The 22,727-nt window shown below is 39.2% G+C and overlaps 1 protein-coding gene across 1 annotated transcript; it reads right to left on the bottom strand.

The window, feature by feature from the left end:
- Positions 1-4,814: 4,814 nt before the first annotated feature.
- Positions 4,815-20,192, bottom strand: LOC131446645 (homer protein homolog 1-like). Its single transcript, XM_058618030.1, has 9 exons — positions 18,995-20,192; positions 12,209-12,365; positions 9,087-9,218; positions 8,907-8,999; positions 7,011-7,153; positions 6,353-6,512; positions 6,151-6,261; positions 5,873-5,953; positions 4,815-5,503 (listed from the first exon to the last, which is right to left on the bottom strand). Exons 1-9 carry the CDS (start codon positions 18,997-18,999, stop codon positions 5,315-5,317), a joined length of 1,071 nt encoding a protein of 356 aa, XP_058474013.1. The 5' UTR covers positions 19,000-20,192; the 3' UTR covers positions 4,815-5,314.
- Positions 20,193-22,727: the final 2,535 nt, after the last annotated feature.

Below are 22,727 nucleotides of genomic sequence, written 5' to 3' on the forward strand. Positions count from 1 at the left end.
TGCTGTGATGGGTTTGTTTTTAAGAAGTGAGTATTTTCCTTTTTCTGTGTCTCTCACTCTCACGGACAGATAGCGTTCAGACTCTCTCACTACACAAGGATGTCTAAACATTTATTATGCAGGACAGGAGGATTCCCACTCACCCAAAGAAGGAAACTGACCCTTGACTGGTTTAAACCTTCTCATCTTCCTTTTGAAAAATATTGGAACTATTTACTTAAATTTTTATTTTATTTTTTACACGTGAGAAGTGAAGCTGCTTCATAATGGAACATTGCACATTTTAGTTTTTGTTTCATATTCATCATCCTGACACCAAAACGTGCAATTTTTAATAAACATATACAGATCATGTAAAATATGATCTAACATAAAGATTATGTATATTAAACTCTTTGAATTTAGCTTGTCCTCAAGTACAGGCCTCATTGCGATAGTTTTTTTTTTATCAAAAACTGCTGTCCAAACAAAATCTGAACACCCAAACATTATACTATACAATATGATGCTATATTATTGTACTTTTTCAGATTAAGTGTGAATATCGCAGCACAGGGACACCATTAAATCCAGTATACATTATATTATATTAAACATAATTCCAGTCCTCTCAACTGCAGAACTTGTCACATTTTGAAGTTTTCAACTAATCCACTGAGACATGGCTGCTAAAGGCTAATTCTGCATATTTTAAATAGCGCTAATTTGAAAAAAAACAAACACACGAACAAGTTTGACAAGAAATGTAAGCGCGTTATCAACAGTTTAATTTGTGTCCCTGTGACTTTTTAAAGAGATTTTACTATTCAATAAACTTCCTGACTGGAACTATAAGAGTTAAAACAGTTAAATGAAGATTATTGTTAATAATCGTAACCGTTAACCTTTGTCTTGTACATACATACATACTCCCACGCTCTGAAAACCAAATCAGTATTTTTGACAAACTATACTGTGTACTGTCACTTTTTAAAACATATTTTGACACTTTTTTAAACGGGGGGAAAAATGTATGGATTTATATATCGATTCAGAGAGGAAAACAAAACACCTATAAATGTCACTGTGGGCACCAGGAAATTGTGACAGGACATTTTACATGATTTCATTTAACATATAATCAGTGAATTAAGAGAAAATCAGCCATATTTTACTGTTAAAAAAACTATATCCACACTGTTTTTGTTTAGTTTTTTCCTTTTAACGCACGTACACGACCGACTCCAGACGTGGAGCAGCGTTTAAAGTTTTATAGTGCGTGTGCAGAGATTAGCTGATCTCAGGGTTCAAGCTTCATTTATCTCTGGTGTCGTCATTGTCTCCACAACATTGTTTGATATTCTTTGCTGTCATTATTTTATTTACCCGAGAGTCTCTGTCGCTCTCTTTTTGCCTTGTTTTATTTCCCACGCTTGTTTACTTTACAGAGTTGTTGTTTTTGAGTTTGCTGTGTGTGTGGGTGTGTGTGTGTGTATGATTTTATACCAGTCTGTTATGTACGAACTGTGTCAAATTTACTGAAAACTTTTAAGTCACACTTTCTCGGATTTAACAAGTCACGCACTGAGAACCAAGACTTCATTTAAAGGACTAGTTGAACATTTTTGGACATGTAAACACTCTAATCTTGCTCAGAGTTAAAGGACTTTTTAAAAAAAAACACAAATAATTTCAGCTATTTTGCCAAAGCAAGCAAGTTTATCATCCATTTTGATCAGCGATACTGTAAAACTGTGGCCCTACAGTGTATTTAAGGTCACACTTTATGATTAAAGCTGAAGCAGGCAGTATGGTTTTGGTGTTTTTTGATCTTCTGTGATCTTGAGTTCTGGAAAAAGAAGTCGGCGTTTCTCTCTGACCAAGAAGAAACTGACCAATCACAGAGCAGTTCAGGGAGAGCGAACGACAGCAGCCACATAGAAGATAGAAAAGTTGCTATTCCAGCTTTGGCAACGACTGCCTACGCTGCAAAGAAACCTCAAAGAACTGAACTGAGAAGGAAAATCTAAGACAACTTGAGGAATCTTAGAAGAGTGTCCGTTAAAAACGCCTTTAATATTTGAACGGCTTTACAATAAAAACATGCCAACGCGTTTCAGCCATCATGGCCTTCGCGTTTTGGCGCGGAAGCTGGTTTTTTTTTTCATAAAAAAACGCCGCCGTGTGCATGTGACCTATAACTCAACACGAACATGAGCAAAATAAGTGACTTCCTCTTCACGCTACACTCTCTGAAGTGCGTAAACAAACAGCTGCCAAGAGTGAAAACTTAAATACGTTTTCTGTCCACGCGAACATTCACCCATATGATTTTTACGTCACGTGTAACTGTAAACCTCTCACTGCTCTCAGTTCCTTCATCCTTTCACAACAATCCAAATAATGACTTTCATTCCACCCCAGTTTGACCTTTAACCTTTTCTGTTTTTGACCTTATTATGCACGGAACTGGTCTGAGGACGAACCCATCACAACGCAAGTGCAATAACGAAAGATTTGAGAAGAAAAAACATGCGTCATTTCACAGATGACAGTAAGGAAATGTAAATCATGAAAACTATATCCGCATGCCTAAATGTATTGAAGTATTTATTGAGACTTCATATTTTTAAGAATTTTTTTAAGCACACAAATGTCAATGTACTTTATAAACTTTTGGTCGCTTTTTTTTTGTTTGTTTTGTCTCCTACCATGACATTCCTCTCTGCTTTCTATATCCTACGTAATATATATATATTTTGTGTCCTTTTAAAAATAAAATAAAGAAATAAACAAACCAACAAAATGGTTTTGAATGTTGTTTTTTTTTGTTTCGTTTTCTTTTTTCTTTGTTCTTTGTTCTTTTAAACAAATCAGACTTTAGTTTGTGTTCAGGATTTTGCAGCACTCAAAGGACACTTATTTATCATGTAGATTTAGAATTATAATCAGTTCTTACACATTAAATAAACAGTTGGCACCACAATGTAGCTTTGAGCAACTATAAGAGGTTATTCATGTGGTTTCCAGAATGCAGATTTACACTCAATATTAATAACAGCGTTTACATATGAGCTGATCACATGATTTACCTTTTCAGTCGCTTACAAAAACATTGCTGATCCCTGACATTGACGTACACACATTCATAGAATCGTCAAGGTTTTTTTTTTTTTCTTTTTTGCTGTCCAGACATTCAAAACCAAACTGAATAGCAATTGGAACAAGGTCCTACTTCCTGCAACCACATGTCCACAGAGGTCCATGTGACACATTTAGTCATACTCACATTTCTGAAGGACGACAAGTGGACGAACATGCACCTGTGAATTGTACGCGCCCAATTCACATCCAGTTGCTGTTGTTTTGGTCCAAAGAGACAACAAAGAGGATGGTAATCTGGGTCATTTATACACTGGGGGCCTTACTCTCTCACCTTTAAGGTAAAGACAGTAAGAAACAAGTAGAACGCTCTCTTTTCACCTGAAATGATCTGCACCATGTGAACATGAAGACACCCAAACGTGGACAGTATGACCTTAGTAGCCCTTAGATTCGAGTGTTTTTATGAACTAGGCTTGACCTGACCTGGACGGGGTAATTCTGGTGGAATCGGTTTCCTTGGCAACTTCATTCGGACTTTGAAGGAGTTCCTGTGAATTAGTCCAAAAGTAAAAAAAATGTAGTTAAATGGTTAGAGTGTGAAAGAACAACACGACAAGTTGATTTTCATTTTTCTTTTTACTATAAACTCAAAATTACAATTTGTGTCTTTCATCATGTAGTATAATCAACATTTAAAAGTATTATTCAAATGGGGGTTGTTATTTTTTTTTTTTTCTTCCTCCATTTGAAGCTGTAATATTCTCTATTTTTCGACGTGATAAAGTCACTGCTCAAGTCTCGCATATGTAACAGAACCAACATCAAGCCCTTAGATAGTGTTCTCCGGGTGTACGTGCTCCGTCCCTCTGAACATTGCTGAATTTTTGGCAATAGTTAATCCCACAAAAAAAAGGTATCGCAAGTTAGCTACCGTCGATGCATCTCTGTACCAAAGGCAACATCAGCACAAATTCTGTACAGGAAAACGTCATTTGGCAAAAGAAAATGAAAAAAAAAGTTTCTTTGCAAATCCGACTTCCGCTCGCCTGCCGTGTTTTCCACTTCCTTTGATAAATAGTTCAAAAATATTGCCTTTTTTTTAAAAAAAAACAAAACAAAAACAAAGTACCTTGACACCCATGTACCACACGATAAGAAGGATTACGAGATGTAAATAAAGATCTTTGCTTTTTGTACAGCTTTCATCGGTTACTTTAGTAATAAATTAAGAAAGGGAGAGAAGGATTCAATCATTGCACTTCAAGTAGCAACAGAAACGATAAGGGAAAGAAAAGCAGATCATCTGATTCACCCACACACACACACACACACACACACAAACTCCATTTTTACAAGTGCACTATGATCGTATAGAAAGAAAGACGACTGAATAAAATCCCAAGATTGGAGTAAAGTTACCTGAAAGTGTTGTTGTTTACCCTCTGATGCTGATCCCTTTTCTTTTTTTTGTATTGCTTTTATTTTGTAGAAGAATAGAAGACGTTCTGTTGTCGTCGTCCCTTTTTTTTTTTTTTTGGTTCGTGGTCCTTTAGTGGATTTCAGTCACAGGAGGAACACTGGTAGTTCAACACATTTGATTCTCCAGAGTTCAAATAATAATAACAATAACAACAATAACAATAATAATGATAATAATAACAATAATAATTAAAAACGATTGAATCTCAGGGTATAAGAAAAGCTCGAGTCCTTCTCACCTGACTCTTTAAAAGTGTTCATTTGGCTGATGATGACCGTTAGAGGCTGAGATAAAGAAACCAAAGAAGAAGATGGGGAGGGGGGGCATAATAATGGTCCGCTCCGGGTGTTTACAAAACTGCACCAAAGCCAAGCTGAAAGAGTCCAAACGTAGGAAGGAGCAAGAAAAGGTGACATCTGCTCGAAGAGGGTCAAAATAAAGAATCCAGAGTTTCTGTGTGTGATCCAGAGTGAGGTGGAGGGAAGGCGAGTCCCGAGCAAAGCCCTCGTCACTTGGCTGTTTGTAAACAATGTGGCTGTAGCAAAAATGTGTGTACCGTTAATGCATAACACGTGTAAACATACCCTCTCGCACGTATGTGGAAATCAAACAGCAGAAGAAGAAGAAAAAGAGAGGATTTCTTTCTTTCTTTTTTTTACATGTCGGTGATGAAGTGAGCGCCAACATGCAGGTGGAGCTCTTCCACTGGAGCGGCTGGTTGTGTTGGTGTGTGTGTGTGTGTGTGTCTCTCTAGCTACCCTCGATGAGCTTGGCCAGCGTGTCCCGCAGCTCGGTCAGCTCGAAGATCTTGGTGTCCAGCAGCTCCAGCAGGGAGCGCAGACTCTTGCGAAAGGCTTCCGTCTCCTGCTGGCTGCTCTCCAGACGCTGCTCCAGGTCGCCCAGCTGGGCCTCCAGCACATGGCTCTTAGTTTCTGCTTCCTGAAGCAAAACCAGAGGACACAGTTATTTGTTTTTCCCACATTTAAATGATACGGTTGACATTTCTGCTCATCAGTCTATGGACATTGTCACAATTTGGATTCAGAGATTGTGATTGTATTGATATACAGATTTTTAAGTGTGTAAGAATGAATGATATATAATGGTGAGACTACTCCGCTCACTCTTCCCCTGAACTACGGTGGCCTGCACGTACCAGAAAACTGGAAAACTATTGATGCAGAATCTTATTATAAGCTACGTGAAGACCACCATAGTGTCTCACCATTAGATGTCACCAATTCTTACAAATTCAACCTTTAAATGCCCCCAAAATAACTTGTACATGAGAGTCAGAGCTTTACTTGCCTGTAGTTTCTGTGTGAGAGAATCTTTTTGAGACTGGAACTCATGGGCGCTCTCCACCTCTGCTTTAAGCTTCTCCAACTCCTGAAACGACCAGACAAGAGCAAAACATGATGATGTATACGTTTGAAACTGTACTGTGCATAACTTACATAGAGTTACTACATATAAACACTTAAACCTGTAATCTCTGTATGTCTATATAGCAGTGTTTGGATCGTGTGTAGCCTGGCGTCACATAAACCATATAAAAATAACAACAATTGTGATTGTGAACAAACCTCCTCTTTGGCCTTCAAAGCAAACTCCAGCTCTTCTATTGTTTGGTTAAGTTCTGTCTTTTGAGATTTGATGACCGTAGTTTGACCGCTCACACACTCCAGCTCTGTCACCTGGAAAGCAAAGATTATTCTTTAGGTTCTTTATAAAAAATTAAAAGTAAAAAAAAGAAGAAAGAGAGAGCACATTTCATGTGTCCGTTACCCGCTTGTGTAGCCGCTCCGCCTCCTCCTGATAGGCTGCCAGCTGCTGCTTCCACTGTTTGACGTTGGCCGTGGACTCGAGCAGAGCTGCCGTCAGTTTGGCATTGTTCCCCTTCAGTGCTGCAAGCTCCGCCTCCCAGTGCTTATTGATGCAGGGTGAGCTGAAAAAAAAGAAAAGATAAAAAAGGCTGCGTGAGATTACTAACATTTATTTCAGGCCGTTAGCTCCTCTTTCAATCTGATAATCTGAGAATATTCAATGAAGAATTTGCTGCTCGTTACACTGTTTTGCATTTCAAGAGATTAAAAATATAGATGTGATTTGAAATGTTTTTACAATTTAAATAAACATGTGCAGTTGCGGCATTCAATGTTTTACAGACAACTTTAAAGGTCCAATGTACAACATTTAGGAGGGGATTATTTGTGATAATCTGCAGTCTCACCATGAGATGTCACTAATTCTTACACACCACATTAATAAGATACAGACTGAACACATGCTCTGTGCTAATCTCAGCGCAGATCAGTTCACTGAGGTCGCATTCTCATTTAAAAACAGAACGTAGGAACAAACACAGCTGAAACACACGCTTGCGTCGCTTGTTTTCTGACATGTCGTCGCTCTGACCTCAGGTTCCCACCCGCCTGTGGTTTACCTGTGTGAGAAAGGCAGTGCATTCTGGGAAGACTCTGCTCTGGCTTCCGTGTGTTGCGGTGTGTCTGGCGTGACCGCCTCGCTGTCTGTGCCGTTGATGCTCTCGGGGGACACAGGTGACAGCAGATCCCCTGGGGCGGACTCCTGGGTTTGACACATGATCATCATCATCATCATCATCATCAACAGTCATACTGAGAGCGAGACGAGGAAAACACCGTCGTTCTCACATCTGTCTGTCTGTTCAACATGGAGCCACACGAGTCAACTTATCTTAAACTGCTAATCTGGCTGTTTACATTAGATAACCTTTAAAACCCTGTTCAGACTTAGTATTAAAGTCTCTCCTGAGTGATACGATCAAGTGAGGACCGTCGTGAATCTTATCACAGGTCTCATCACAGAAAACAGATTCAGGAGTTTGGTTCCATTCCATTTAGTTTAAGAAGAAGAAGACACACTCCTGCTGTTGTTTGAGTCTAAAACACTCGACACGTTCATGTAAAGAAGCTTCTTCACGCTTCTTTTTGTGAATCTACAGCGTTTCTACAACAACAAATCAGACTTTAGCACAGCACGGTATTCTGATACACTTTTGTATGAATCAAGAGAAAAAGGGCATAAAACAATATTGATTACTGAGCTTCGAGTGTTGGCAGTTTTTAACTTATGCCAATTTAAATAAAGTAGATCCTCGCTGCAGACATGTAAATGCAAAGACATGAAAGTGTTTTTTTTCAGTGATTTATTCATTGTTTTATGATTGTGTGCTCTCAAAAAACCTCGCTACCTGTCTGTAGATTCATTCTATTATTTTCCCTTGATGGCGTGTGCTCTGTTTTGCAAATGAAAATATTTCAATATCAACAAGCTTGTGTGATGTCATTTGTTGACATTTACACACAAACAATTACACACATGACACAAACTGGAGGGTGGTGAGAGGTTTAAGGAGAGATGAGGTTATTTTGTCCATCACACATTAGGATCAGAGGCTGATGAGAGAGAGTGGTCCCCAGAAACTACTGCTGAGGTCAGACTACATGATCTTTGGGTCTGATATGACGGTCACTACGTCACGTTAGGGGGTGTCGGCCTAACTGACTGTAAACAATCAACAGCATCTGAAGCGATGTGTATGATGAAGTCCTGAGGTAAGTTTCATGTGATTGGAGGTCGTGATCTGTCCTTTATCGACCCCTTGATTGCGTTCACTAGGCCCCGACACCTTACGTCTGTCAGATCAGACCATAAACGAGTGTGACCCCGGCATGAGAGTGGTTTATTACACCAAAAGGATAACATTTCTATAATTAATGTCCCACAGAAGACAAATGCTGCAGGGGGAGACACCAGAAGGAAGAGTGGGGAAGACCGAGGGGGGAGAAAGGGGGGCCACCAGACCAGAGTCATGAAAATGAATCTTTCCATTTCCTTGTTACCTTCTTTTTACCAGGTTTGTTGACTGACAACACATTCCTTTTTACAGGCCCACTCTGACGATAAGGAGGTCAAAGAAAAAACAACAAAAACAAAGGGTGTTTGCTTTGTAAAACGTATTATATCAAAATGATCTGCTCAAAAATGACACAATTCATCTATTATATAAAAAGTTAGTAAATAATTGTTGTTTATTGTTGTGTATTTTAATAAAAGGTGCATTTGGCCTCAGGTTCAGACAAATAATTAGGATTGGGGAGGTTTTTGCCTGGGAACACTACAGACATTTCACATTCAGAGTTTCTACGTAAACACATACAGTTTGTGTCATATCTGATCTGACGAAATAACATCTAAGACGTTTTTTTTATTATTTCTTTTCTATAAAACTCTTCTTAAATAATTCAATACAAATAAGCTTCATTGCTACTACTTTGAAGATGGCGTCGTTGTTTACCTGAGAGGGAGTGCTGGTGAGTTCCATCTTCTCCTGAGACTTTTCCTTTGCTAACCGCGCCGCCTCCTTGAACTCGGCAAACTTATCTGCAAACTGAGAAGTAACGAGAGTAACTCAAAGCGCGCCGACCTAAGTGTGTACTGTAACGTGATCTTTACGAACCACCCTTCACGTCCTCACCTTGACCAGGTGACTCTCGGACGAGAAGCCCAGGCCGTAGACGGTGTTCGCCCGACTGTCGGCCCACTGGCCAAACTTTTGCGATGTCTTGGTGAATGTCATGTTGGGAGTGATGGTGCTGTTGATGATGGCCTGTGAGGGACAAAAACACACATGACAGTGACAGACTGAAACATCCTAAATGTCTATGTCTACTGTTGACAATGTCTATTTCAACTTTTTATGGTATTGTACTTTCACATATGTGGAAATGCATGTTTATAATTAATTATCTACAGCAATAGAGCTTCTGCTTTAAAGGGTTTTGCCTATGCAAATTACAAAAATGTACAATTATAGACTCGGGACGCTTCCCTGTACTTAACTAACTGCAAGGTCTCGTCAGAAAGAAGCTGTGCATTCATCAGTCCTGCAAATACTTCATAATAAAAGCCACAGATGTGTTTTTATGACAAATCTTGACTCAATACCAGTTAAGACTTGTTATTTGATATCACATTTCAGTTAGGAGTTAATCTCATCAGAATCAGTGAACCAATAAGCAGCATAATGTTTTCCCAAGATCTAACAGTGCATGCACTTTTCTGTCTCACGGCCTGCAGGAAGTTATAACCAGAGCTTATTCTTTTTTTTTTTTTCTTTTTTAAACCATAATATGGATTTTTTGTTGTTAAATTTAATTAAATTAATATCAAAAAATGTTGATATATAGTTCAGGAATCAGTATCCAAGTCCAGATATCAATACCATGAACATATTTATTCAATACCGAGCCCTAACACTAGAAAAACACTAGAGAGAGATAAGATTTAATGAATAATGCACTATATTATACCTATCTCATATATTATTTATCAATTTATTTGTATCTGCTACAGAATAGGCCGTCTCAAGAGCCTTGAAGAAAGTCTGAATATTAAATGAAATTGAATTTAACTGAATTAGAGTTGTGGAGCACAGTTTAGTCACAAGACACTTTCAGTGGCACAGAAGTTTGTTGGTTGTGAAACATCTTTTTTGATCTTTCACTTTTCAGATTTCCCAACAAACTTTGACTTCTTTTGTGTTTTATTTCACTGGGCCACATTTCACTGAATGCACTGATGCCACTTTACAAAAATGTGTAAACAACATGTTTCTGTTCATGTCTGGAATGGAGAAATCGTCACAGTCTGAGAGGTTTGCCTCTGTGTGACGTCTGTGTCTCAGCGTTATCTGGGTGTCTGTCTACGTCCTCCAACACCAGCCCACCTAATCTCTATTTCCAGCTGACTAACTTGCTGGTTCAACAACAGGAGAGGCTCACTCTTACATAACTGTGCTAACTCCACCCCGGCACCTCTCTCAAGACTGAAATACTCACTGCCACATAGCTACGACAGGCCCGGCCGCCCCTTCACTGCCTCAGTACAAAGAGGAGTCAGACATACTCAATGAAGAATTCATAGATATACTCACTATACACTATAAAACCAATGTTTCTAATTGTTGTTGTTGTTGTTGTTGTTGATGAGGAACGGTGGAGATTCTTATTAAGGGCTGTGACAATCACCAGGTCAATAATAGAGTTCAAGCATTTGCCAGCAATGCAGTTTTTAATATGAGAAAGAGACGTTTAGGTTGGTTTGTTTTTCTAAATCATGACATTATGAGAAACAATTGAGAGAATATCAGTGTTTCTAAGTTGAGTTAAAATGAAATGCAGTGTTGTAATGTAACAAAGCACAAATACTTCAGTTTAGTTTGAAGCTTTTTTCATGATTAAAACAAGTTTTCTGATTGTTTAAGCTTCTTAAATGTCATTATTTTCTTCATTTCTTTGCTCTGGATAACAAAGAAATCATTAAAGGTTAATCATTATGGTTTGTGGACCAAACAAGACATTTGAGAACATCATCATTTCCAGGTTTGAAGAACACAGATCAACATTTTTTTAAGGTTTTATGGACCAAACGATTAATCGAGAAAATAATTGACAAATTCATCGATGATTAAAATAATCGTTATTTGCAGCTCTAGTTAATATACTTAAGTACATCTGTACTTTTCCTTGTTATTTATATTTCTAGCAACTTTTACTCCACTACTTTCCCTCTAACTATCTTTGTTACTCCCAAATAAAATCAGAAGAAGAAGAAGAAGAGTTGGTATTATGGTCTGTATTTACATAGAGCTTGTCTAGTCTTGATGAGCTGCTTTACGCTACAGTTTTCACTCATTCACACATCGCTGCTACATGGGGTTAAGTGTATTACTCAAGGACACATATAAACAAGCAGAGCCAGGAATTGAACCCACAACTTGCCCTACCACTGAGCCACCATGGCTCAATCCTTACTGTAATACTTTTACTCCTAAAAAAACTACATTTTATATCAGAAAATGACTTTTGATACTTAAGTACAGTAAATGTCATATACTTTAAGACTTTTACTTAAATAATATTTTAAAAAAGTGACTTCAACTTCTGCCAAAGTCATTTTCTGGTAAGATACTTTTACTTTTACTCAAGTTTCCCTTTTAGGTACTTTATACAAGACTGATGAGATTGTGACATTCTAGCGGTGGATTGGTTAATTAACATACTGAACTATAATATATTTGCTAAAAGGAGGAAGATGAACAAACTGGGAGGCTTTTAAAAACCTTATTAAAGAGGCGAAACCAAAGTTCCAAAAACAGTTGTGACCAGGGTTCCCACACCTTGTTTGACACCAAATACAAGGACTTGTAAGAGCCTCTTCACCCATGACGTTCACTTTAATTGATTTGTTCTGCACAGGTAAATCAAGCAATGCAGGGCACATGAAATAGTAGGTGGCGTCGCAACAAACATAATTATTACCTGAACTTATTTCTTGCACAAAATTCAAGCACTTTCATGTGTCTATTTATGGCAAATCTCAAGGGCCTTTAAATTCAAATTCATAAACCTTTAAGGATTTCAAGGACCCGTGGGAACCCTGTGTGACACATGAGGTATTGGTATGTTCATTATCCCAGGGCTTGGAAAAGCCACAACTGAGTACGGTAACAGGACAGAATTAGAAACAATATGAATGAATCATCTTACATGTATGCTGTTTAAGGGAGGAAACGACACTGAAATGACGAGAACAAACCTTAGATCCATCCAGGCTAATGATGCGATATACATTCCTGGTACTGTCGAAGAAGTAGGACACCGTGACTGCATGTTTACTCGTGGGGACCCAATTTTTCTTGGTGTTGGGGTCAATCTGGAAGACGTGGGCCCGTGTGCTGAAGATGGGCTGCTCTCTGCAGAGAGAGAGAGAGGGAGATGGAGAACGCTGTAAGCTTCAACTCTGCGGTCAAGCTGGTTTAAATATATGCAGCATGGAACCAAAACAGTGGCCTGTAAGGACATTTTTAAATGGTTATACTTTGGTTAGATGCAACAATAGGAAAGTTAAGTGTGTGTGTGAGAGAGAGAGTCATCGCTGTTGTTGCAGACATTCCAGCAAAGGCCTTGGGGCTCAGTGTTTGTTACAGTTGAATATTTTTATTTATTTATTTTTTTTTAAACCTGCAGTGCTGCGAACATTATGATTTCTATGAGTTCTGTGTGTGTGTGTAACTTGTGGGAGGATTTATTAGCAGAAAGTGAATATATTATCTGTAAGTATTTGTGTATACATGAATAATGACTGTAAAATAAAAAAAAACTTTAATTTTTTGTTGTCTTAAAAGATTTCTATGTTTTTCCCTCCACTTTTGTATGACTTTCAACACACATAGAAACACTAATGCACACTCATTTATCGGTTTCAACTGTTCTGTGTTGACCATCGGGCTGTTATGTACATGCAGAGAGCAGAGAAGACTTTTAACTACTGTTGACAACAGGTGAAGACAGACTGACACAACAAACCACTGAACTCCAAGCTGTTCATCAGCCTGCAGCGGCTTTCACACTTCATTAACAAACACAAACTGAGAGCACGGAGCCGTTTGCAGAGTTGCTTTTCAGTACGTCTCCCACACAAAAGTACCTGCTAAATTCTAGGGATGTCCGATATCACAAACTCGAGTAGTTGCAGATATCAGCAAGATTCTGCCACTGCCACCTTCATGTACGTTTGCTTGGTTTCGCTCTAACCTACTCATTTATAGTAGGATGCCATGATCAAAGAAACAACAACAAACACTTGAGGGAATTGAGAATCTTTCCCCGCCAGAGTCTAAAAGTGTGTCTGTGAGCTTCGATGCTTACGATAACTTAAATCTTCAAATTAAAGATGCATCTATAGTACAATTCAACCAGAAATATGCAAATATATCCAAAAAAACATTTAATAGCAATCCATCCAGGGTGGTGTCAGGATTAGCAAATTCAGCTGGGAAACAAAGCACTAAACCATATGTTCACATATTATAATAAAAGATATAAAAGAGAAAGAGAAAAGCATCATGACTGCATCCACAACATTTTGCAACCATCCAGTCTGGATGCTGAAAATAATAGAACCAATAAAAGGTGGTGGACAGCAGCAGCAGTAGCAGCAGCAGCAGCAGCACAGCTTCAAGACAAAAAGCAAATGTGTTAAACTTCAAAGCTCAACCTCAAAACACTGTCTTGCCTGGGGAAGGAAAAAGTGGAGTATTTTATGGAGGAAGGTGAGAGAAAAAGCAGCTTCTCACATCCCAGGACATCCATAATTCACTTCCCTGCTGTGCTGTTGTAATACCAGTGACTGGAGGAGAAGAAGATAACAGAAAAGTGTGTTTATGTTTGAATGTACAAGCACACAAAACCCCCCTTCCCTTGTGTGGCACACGAGAGCAGATAAACATATCCAGTTCACACAGTGCAGACTTGGTATGAGCAATAATAATGCTGTATTAAAGTGAGCTTTCTTTTTCAGATAAATAAAACAAGGCAGAGTCAATATTAGGAAGAAGTGATTAACCATCATCCACCTCAAGTGGCAAAAAAGTCCATGTCCATCCATATAAACAGCAAGTAAACAATAAGTTAAATTAGCATCACTCATTTTCTGTATTCCCATAATAAACCTCCACTAGCTATTTAGTATACAACAAGTGGTTTTAAAAGAATAGCTGTAGAAGGTTTAAAAGAGAGAGAGAGATTGGATCATCTTTCTTCAAACCCACTGCCTCGAGTTGGCGGCGGAAATAAAATCATGCCTTTTTAAAAGCAGGAAACCTACAGGGCATATATGCTAATTTGCTTCCACTTTTAAAATAAGAGAAGCAGAGCCCACACAGGCATGGGTGAGCGTTATCTTCCCGAGAGCACAGTAGTGGCTGCAATGTTTCAGAGGTGACAACAGATTAAAAAAAAAAACACCTGTTTCAGTGGTGCAGAGGTTCAGAGGTCATCACAACACTCTCAGTGACTCTACTCTACAGCCAGAGCAGCTTTCCTGAACAAAGCACATGAGAGAGTGAGGATTGGGGTGATAAATAAACAACAGGTTGATTGATTAGACATGGTGGCATGGGCTTGGATCAATACTGTGTCCTTTCACACTCTAAACTTGTCAGAGGCAGCTTTGAATGGCAAGCTTGTGTCTGGCTTTTAAAATCAGCACATAACACGTAATATTTTTGTTATACATGTGTAGGTGTGTGCACAGAGAGGGTGAAGTGAGGCAGTGAAGCCAAAGGTGACCTAAAAGCACATGTGCCAACATACAGGAAGGTTAGAAGGCTCCGACAAACCTCTATACGAAGGAGTTCAATGAGTTTTATGCATCTGTCTGTGGTCTGAATGGACATGGAAATCCACAAGTTTGGATAGATTTTTACTTTAGAGTTTGAAACATAGAACTAATGCATGAACACAGCTCAAAATAAAGACATATATTAAGTATTTAACTACATATTTAAGGGAAAAATAAAATAATTCAGTTGGACAGTTGTGCTAACCTCTACCAAGGGATATTTGAGTTACCTTCATTATGAGATGTTGCAATCTTCCGGTAAAAATCCAGTATGCAAGCAAAGAATATTTTCGTACAAACATCCATTAAATATTAATATTTTGAGAGCTTCAGAACTGACACAAACAGTCATCTACCAGAAGATGGGGACTCCAATGACATCACTAGTTTTGCAGGACTACCTGGGAGAAATCTTATCACGATATGCTTTTTATGTGTCACAATATAAATCAAACCAATATTTCTGTCAAGCAATGTTCTGTAGGGCTGGGCAATATGGCTTAGGAAATATATTTCTTGATTAAAATTCCATGTATTTTCAATCAATATATATGTATTTATAATATTAAGTGTATTCAATGTGACAAATATGATGATAATCAATGCAAAAACCTTTAAAACCAGGAAAAGTCATCTCAAAATGTCACAATATAGATATTATCAATATTATTGTCCAGCCCCAGGTTAAATATCAATATACAGCTGCACCTATGGATTATTTACAGAATACATAAATTACAATACATCTTTAAATATTTATCATTACCAAAAAGAACACAAAAACAGTAAAAAATGATATTCAAAGTGCAAAGGTTGCTTCATGTCCAGCACTGCATCAGGTCACAGAAACCTCCTTTTCATGTACATCTACCATTTTGCACGCCTGAACAAACAAGAGGATGTTTGATCATACATGTTACTGGGCAGCTTATATGCCACAAACTCTTCAACTTGACACTGGTCTCTAACTGAAGTCTGTCTAGCTGGGGAACTACATTAGATTTGGTTGCTTGACAGGGACCAGATTGTCCCAAAGTCTTATTCTCTGGGTGACACAGACTGTTGCTCTCTGTGGGATGAACCTGTCATTACATCTCAGCGTGTTAATTAAAATCAGCAAAACTCAACGGAAACTCTGCAGATGTTATTTTAAGAGTGACAGTTCAATCAGAGAGTCGGTGGCAACGTGAGGGTGTGTATGTAGGACTAACACCAGCTCACACACATACACATGACAGCTCAGCAGGGAAGTGCACGGAAAATAATTCATGTCAAATACAGTACACAGGATATTTGTAGAGTACAGTACACACGGGCGAGTATTTAGATACCAAGAAAGGAGAGGAGATGAAAATAAATCTGAAGTGTGCATGTGCATCTACTATATTTGTGAGTGCTGCTATGAAGGTTTCATGTGATTTGTTTATTTTGATCATGTCCGTACGTCATATAAATTTAATTCTAGGCATAATTCGCTGATGTGAACTGATATCTTCCAATTAATCTGAGGCAGAAACCAGAAAAAAAGGACAGCATCCACCATGGATGCCATCAATAGACTGTGTGTTGCGTTCTATGTGCTGCAGTAAATAGAATAACCTGATCCATACAGAAACATAAGAGTCCGACAAGTTTGTGTCAATATACTTGAATGGTCCCCGAGGCCAAAGCTGCTTGTATAATAAAGGTTAAGTACATCAATCTCATGATGCATTGTACAACATAAAATTATTATTTTGTATATTTAAACCACTCAGAGCAAAAATTGATATTTAAATAATGAATAGTGGGGAATATAGAATATCCTGACTACAGCAATGGGCGAGTAACTTCCTGTGTCCTAACTTAGCTGCTGCCGGCGTTGTCATGGAAACAGCCCATGTGACTCAGGTCTGGTCATGAGCTGTGAACATCTTCCAACTCTGTCTCTCTCCCTGTCCTTCCCACATGCTCTCTCGCCCAATCCCATCCCGGTGTCCCTGTCGGTTAACCCACTCGCAGAGGGAGGCGGCGGAGGCTTGGCAAGGCAAAAACCGTGAAACACCCATATGCCACACACACACATACACACACAGAGCACTTAGAGCTTTCAGGGGCAGACAGATAAAAAAAAAGTGTGTTTATATGATTACGTGCAAAGCATCTAGGCTAAAACACTGAATGCAATACAATATGTCCTTTTCAGATTCAGTCCAGTTCTTTAAGACTTGTATATAACAGAAAACAGAAATTTAAAGACATTTCAGATATTATGAAAAGAGTGTGGCACAAGCTGACATAGTCACGCACCATCAGCTGAGGAAAAAGTCCCAGATTTTCAATCTCGTCCGTTATAAAAGGAGCCTGGAGTGTTCTCTCAGACCTCTTGTATCATAATTTCATCACAATTTAACAATAATTGAACATGAAATAAAGAGAGGGGGAATAAAAAGCCTAACATTAACACCCTTAACAGAACAGAAGCTCCTGTAGCTCTCACAAAAGCAAAGCCTGCCTGGCTAATTAAGGGGTAACAGCAGAAACATAGGGGGGCATGTTCCCTTTCTGTGCCTGAGGAATTGATTGCAGACTGGATTATTACCATTGGCCTTGAGAATTACAGTGGCTGAGCTTTGCATGAGGAGGTAAGCAGTTCAGCCCACCACCACCCCATCCTCCAACCACAATATGACAACAAACCAATCACAGGCTACATCATCTGCTTTCATCTGGAATAAGAACTAGGTCGCTCTTGATCAGGAGAATCACCACATCTGCAGGTTCAGCCACATGCATTACACACACCAAGTGCAGCAGAGATCATTATGGTCACACTGATTTTACGATTTACTGATTTTTTACAGCACTTCTTTGACCTGTTGTCAGTCTCCTTCTAGAAACAAATGTTATTCATATATGATATATGACTACAGCTACAACCAACAATTATCATTGAGTCTTTTGCTATATTTCCTTTTAAAATAATCTATAAAACTTACAGCCATAGCATTTTAACTGGGCCATGTTGTGAGCTGTTTATTTTTTATGGGAACAGAATATTCACTACACATTTGTTTCGGAAGTGGCTGTTTATGGCCAAGTGGTAATGTGAGCACAAATGCATTGTTAACCACTTAGTAGGTGATATCAATATCAGCCAATATTCAAGGTTGTAATATTGATATCAGTGTCAAGCCTCATAAATACTCTCTTCTGATAGGATTTTGTATATTTTTCCCTACTTGAGTCTCATTATCCAACTAGTTGCTGCTTATATTGCTGCTTATATATATATATATATATATATATATATATATATATATATATATATATATATATATATATATATATATATATATATATAGTGGTTAAGACCCTACCTTGTGTACCAAAGACATCATGGTCGCAAGTTCGATTCCACCCCTGGCTAATTATATAATATATATATATACACATACATATATATATATACATATACATATATATATATATATATATATATATACATACATACATATATATACACATATATACTATATACACATATATATCTCAAACCTCTGCACTGGCCTGTAACATTAACTATATTAAAGACTAATCTATCGGCTTTTATCTTCTAAAATGTTATCTTAAAGTGTATGGAGGCTATGAGTGGACATAAAATGAATAGAAAGCTCATGCTGCCTGTCACAACAGGCATCTTTCACACTTGCTGCAGAGTTGACAGCGTTGCAAGAACAAGAAGCGTTGGTGTCATGCTGAAATGCACAAAATGTCACATAAATACTATTTAATACTCACAAATCCTTTCTTCTGATTGGACTAATCTAATTATCTAATTGTTGAAACAGAAACAGCTTGTTTTTTCATTTTAGCTCACAGTGACTGGGTTATCATTACCTTTAACCTGTCTGTGACAACAAGTGAGTTCTGGCTTGTGTCATCTAAAAAGGTCAGTGTATGGTGGCCGTGAGTGGACATTACAGCTTCTGCTGTCACTACTCCAGTGTTGTCTTGGTCACTTTGTTAGGGACAGACACTTGAGTGCGTGTTATTCACGTGCTTCCAGGTTGACAGGGAAAACAGGAGGAACGCTGTTAGCAGGAGGAGGCTAGTTTGTGAAAGTGCAGCTCAAACACACAAAAACAAACCCCAGTCACACCCTGACGTGTTGAGTGGAAAAATAAAGCTTTACATTGTTCTGCATTGACACTTACGTACCCCATTTTTGCTGGTTTCGTGGCTAAAAAGTGAGTTGAAAATGCTCGTGTCGGCGGTCCGTGGAGGGCGGTGTGAACAGGCTGGAGGCTAACTGCAGCTTTTTGATCCCCTCTCTCCCACCACTGGTAATAAGCCGCTCTGGTTGCTGTTGTGACTTCACGGCCGGTGGAGCCACAGTGCTGTTTTCAGTCCGACATGACTTCTTGTTGTTATTTACGCCCTTGGGTTCATTTTGGGGAGTTAGCTTCGTTTCACCCGTGCAAACGTGCAGACATGATCACCGTGAACGCACCGCAGCTCTGTGGCAGTGGTTGCTACCGTTAGCTTGCTAAATACAACTCCTCGGTTATGGCCAAGCGAGGATTAACGACCTAAACTCTGACTGACAGAGCGGGCAGTGAAATTAAGCACCAATGCGTGAAGTTAACCTGTACAAAAACAAAGTTAAAATGTCCAAAAAAAAAAACTGCTTTGACTTTATCCATTGGTTGCTATCCCGCTGCTGCTGCTGCTGCTGCTGGTGCTGATGTGAGCTGTGAAATGTGACCGGATAAAAAGCACCCGTCAGTGGAGAGATGCTTATCCCGAGCCGTGAAAACCCATTCACCCTTCAAGCTCAATAAAGCGACAGTTCGTAAATCCCAGTGATAGTCCCTGGCTGCTTCTTCCTCGGGGTCCGCTCTGCCATCAAATCCTCCACCTCGACCAAGGCCGTCCAAGATTAGCGAGTTTTACAGGCGCAAAACAAGTCCTTTAAAGCGGACATCTTTCATGACAGGGCTTCGTCTCCCTCGCTTCTGGGGAAAATGCAGAGAAACGCATCAGTGCATGATCCTGACATCACATCCTTCAACAGATCATTCCCCGCAAAAAATGTACGCCGGTCCCTGGTCTTAGTCTTATTCACTTCTCTTTTTTTCCACTTGTCACGTCGCGTAAATTGGGGATTCAGACGATGTAGTCAGAGTCTGGAGAGGATGCTGATGCTCCACCGGACGGTTCGTCCTCACGTCATCTTTCCCGAGCCCGTCTGCCTTCTGTCAGCCCCTCTCAGCTCATTCATCAGCCTCGTCCTCCGCCGCCCGGAGGGATCGTTACATCGGCTACGTCATCGCGTTGCCGGCTGAAGTTTTGACGTAACTGGAAGTCATGGTTTTTTTTACACATCCGCTGTGCAGAAAAAGAAATTGATTACACATGGCCGGATTAACCTTTTGGTAGTCCCGGGAACTAAAAGGGGCCCAATGGGGCCCCACTAAGGGACCGCAGGGCCCGTTTACATGCAGCATTTTAAACGCGTGGAAGAAACCTGCCTGGATTTATTCTGATTTTATGGCTTTAGAATTGTCAAAAACATGTGTGAACCTCGTCTGTGATTGGACGGTTGTTCAGCGGAAGTCCTGATGGGTACCGTAATGACAAGTATATGAGCGCAAAGCTCGATTTCTCTGCTTTCCGGTATCCATCCATCCATCTCCTACTGGTGGTGCACACGAGGACACATTTTGCCCAGATACAACCTGTTGACTAAACCCTTTCCAACCCCTCCAGTCTTTCATTTGCCATGTCATCCCCCGTCACACTATACAACAGACATAAACAGGCCGACATTTTCATAGAGGCATCTGACAAAAATCGAGAAATTTATTTATTCATTTATTTTTTTACATAAAAATGACAGACATTTTGAAATGAAATAAGCACATACACCAATAAGTATTTGTTATTGAGGTAAAACAGTGGTAGAAATAGAGGTGACCGTGCTCAAGTTTGGTTTGATAGTTACTCATTTTATTTTCTTCACTGTCAAATGATTTAAAATGGGATTTGTGTTTAGTTTTATTAGATGTACACAACTAAAGACCAAAGTGTACCCACTTTCTGCAATGACAGGCTTGCTGACAGACTCTTGACACTGGATATACGTACACGTGGACTTGCAGCAAAATTTATATTTAGACTGAGACATTTACCTCATGCTGTTTCTTTTTATAACAGTTCATATTATTCATAGGCTTCCGTTTATTAACACAGATTAACCTGCATTATTGTACATACCAAATGCAAGGGTTGTGAGAGTGTGAACAGATCACAAATTAACCTTCCCGCATGTTGCAAATGCTTCACATGAAACACTGGAGGACTCGTTTTCTATTTCAAGATTAGGCTGAGCATGAAAACTGGACTCAGGCACTCTGACTTAGAATGTGATAGACAGAGCAGCACTGAGTTGTGTTGAGAGGTTGAAGCAAATTCATCAGGATATTACAATAATGGAATCCGTGACAGAAGACTTTGAACGGTCAGATGTGGACGCCGAGATGATGGTGTTGACACCGGAAGATATTACTGAGAAAAACCTTGAAGCCAGTGATGAAGTGGAGGACCTTCAAAACAGGTGACGATTGGTAACCCTTCATTTTTTCACATGTGATTGCAGGTAAAAGTCACAGTTTTCTGTGCCGCGTACATTGCACCGTCGTTCCCGCATGAGTTCATGTGAAAGGACTTTAAAGCATTCATATATCAAATGTCAGTTCATGGAGGAAATTGCATCAGCGCCACTGACCTGTGTGTGTCCAGTTGGACGTCTGTATACATTCAGTTGCCAATTTATTAAGAACACGTAATACTTAATCTTATGCAGTCAATATAATCTATGAAGATTATAAAGAACCGTTTACAAAAAAGAGCTGCACACTTTCTGATTATAGAGAGCGTTTTATTTTGTGTAGTTGTCACGCAGAAAGACTTTATTGCAAAAGTGAAAAAAACAAAGTTGTGATTTTTTGCCAGACAGCTGTTTATGTGTGAATCCGAGAAGAATGAGGTCTGAAGAAAATAACCCAATCATACTAAAATACAAACATTTAATCCTTTTGAAGCTTGAAGCCACATTGTTCTCTGAGCATTTGGCCACATATGCACATAACAAGCACTGAACTTATGACCCAGAAAAACAAAGAAAGAGTTCTCATTTTTTACAAGCAGCCAGTGTGTAAAAACAGGATCCTTAATGACAATATAAACTGAGAGCAAAATAGGCAGCCTTCTACAATAATATGATGGGTGAGAAATGCAAATGACAAAATCTCTCACCAGCACCTCAGAAATGAACATCATCCAGAGTTTGGTGAATCAGTCACTGGACACACAAATTAGTAAAACTACATGTAAAATATATTGGATAAGAGTAAAAGAAGGCCCAATGAGGCCCAATCCCAAACACGATGAAGTGAATGATGAATGTTATCTCATTGCCACATTGTCTGTGTGTTACTGTCTTCAGTTTACGTGAGGCTGTCCATGATGACAATGTCCAACCTAAGATGCAGTGCCTGATGATGGACTCCTCCTTCTCCATGGTAACTATGCAAGGCGAGGACAGTGGTATTGCATGGGAGACGACCCCCAGTCGCTGCAGCACACCGTGGGCATCAGAAGCTGGATACCCAACGGCAGATGCCAGCTCTTCAGTTGCAGGGCGGCCTGGGTCTGTTCCAGCTGGAAAGATCATCTTTGTCATGGATGAGGAGCTGATTTCAAGACGGAAGAAAACTAAAGAGAGAGTAAGCAGTCAGAAGACACCACAAGATGACCTTGGAGAAAGCTCTGACAACATTTCGGGGCGGCCAGAATTAGTGGAGTTCTCGCAGCCAAATGTAAAAGCCAAAGAAGGATCTGATGAGGAACCAACTGAGCCTCCAATAGATAAAGATCAATGGCTATTTAG

This window comes from Solea solea, chromosome 19 (genome assembly GCF_958295425.1).
Source record: "Solea solea chromosome 19, fSolSol10.1, whole genome shotgun sequence".
Lineage (NCBI taxonomy): Eukaryota > Metazoa > Chordata > Actinopteri > Pleuronectiformes > Soleidae > Solea > Solea solea.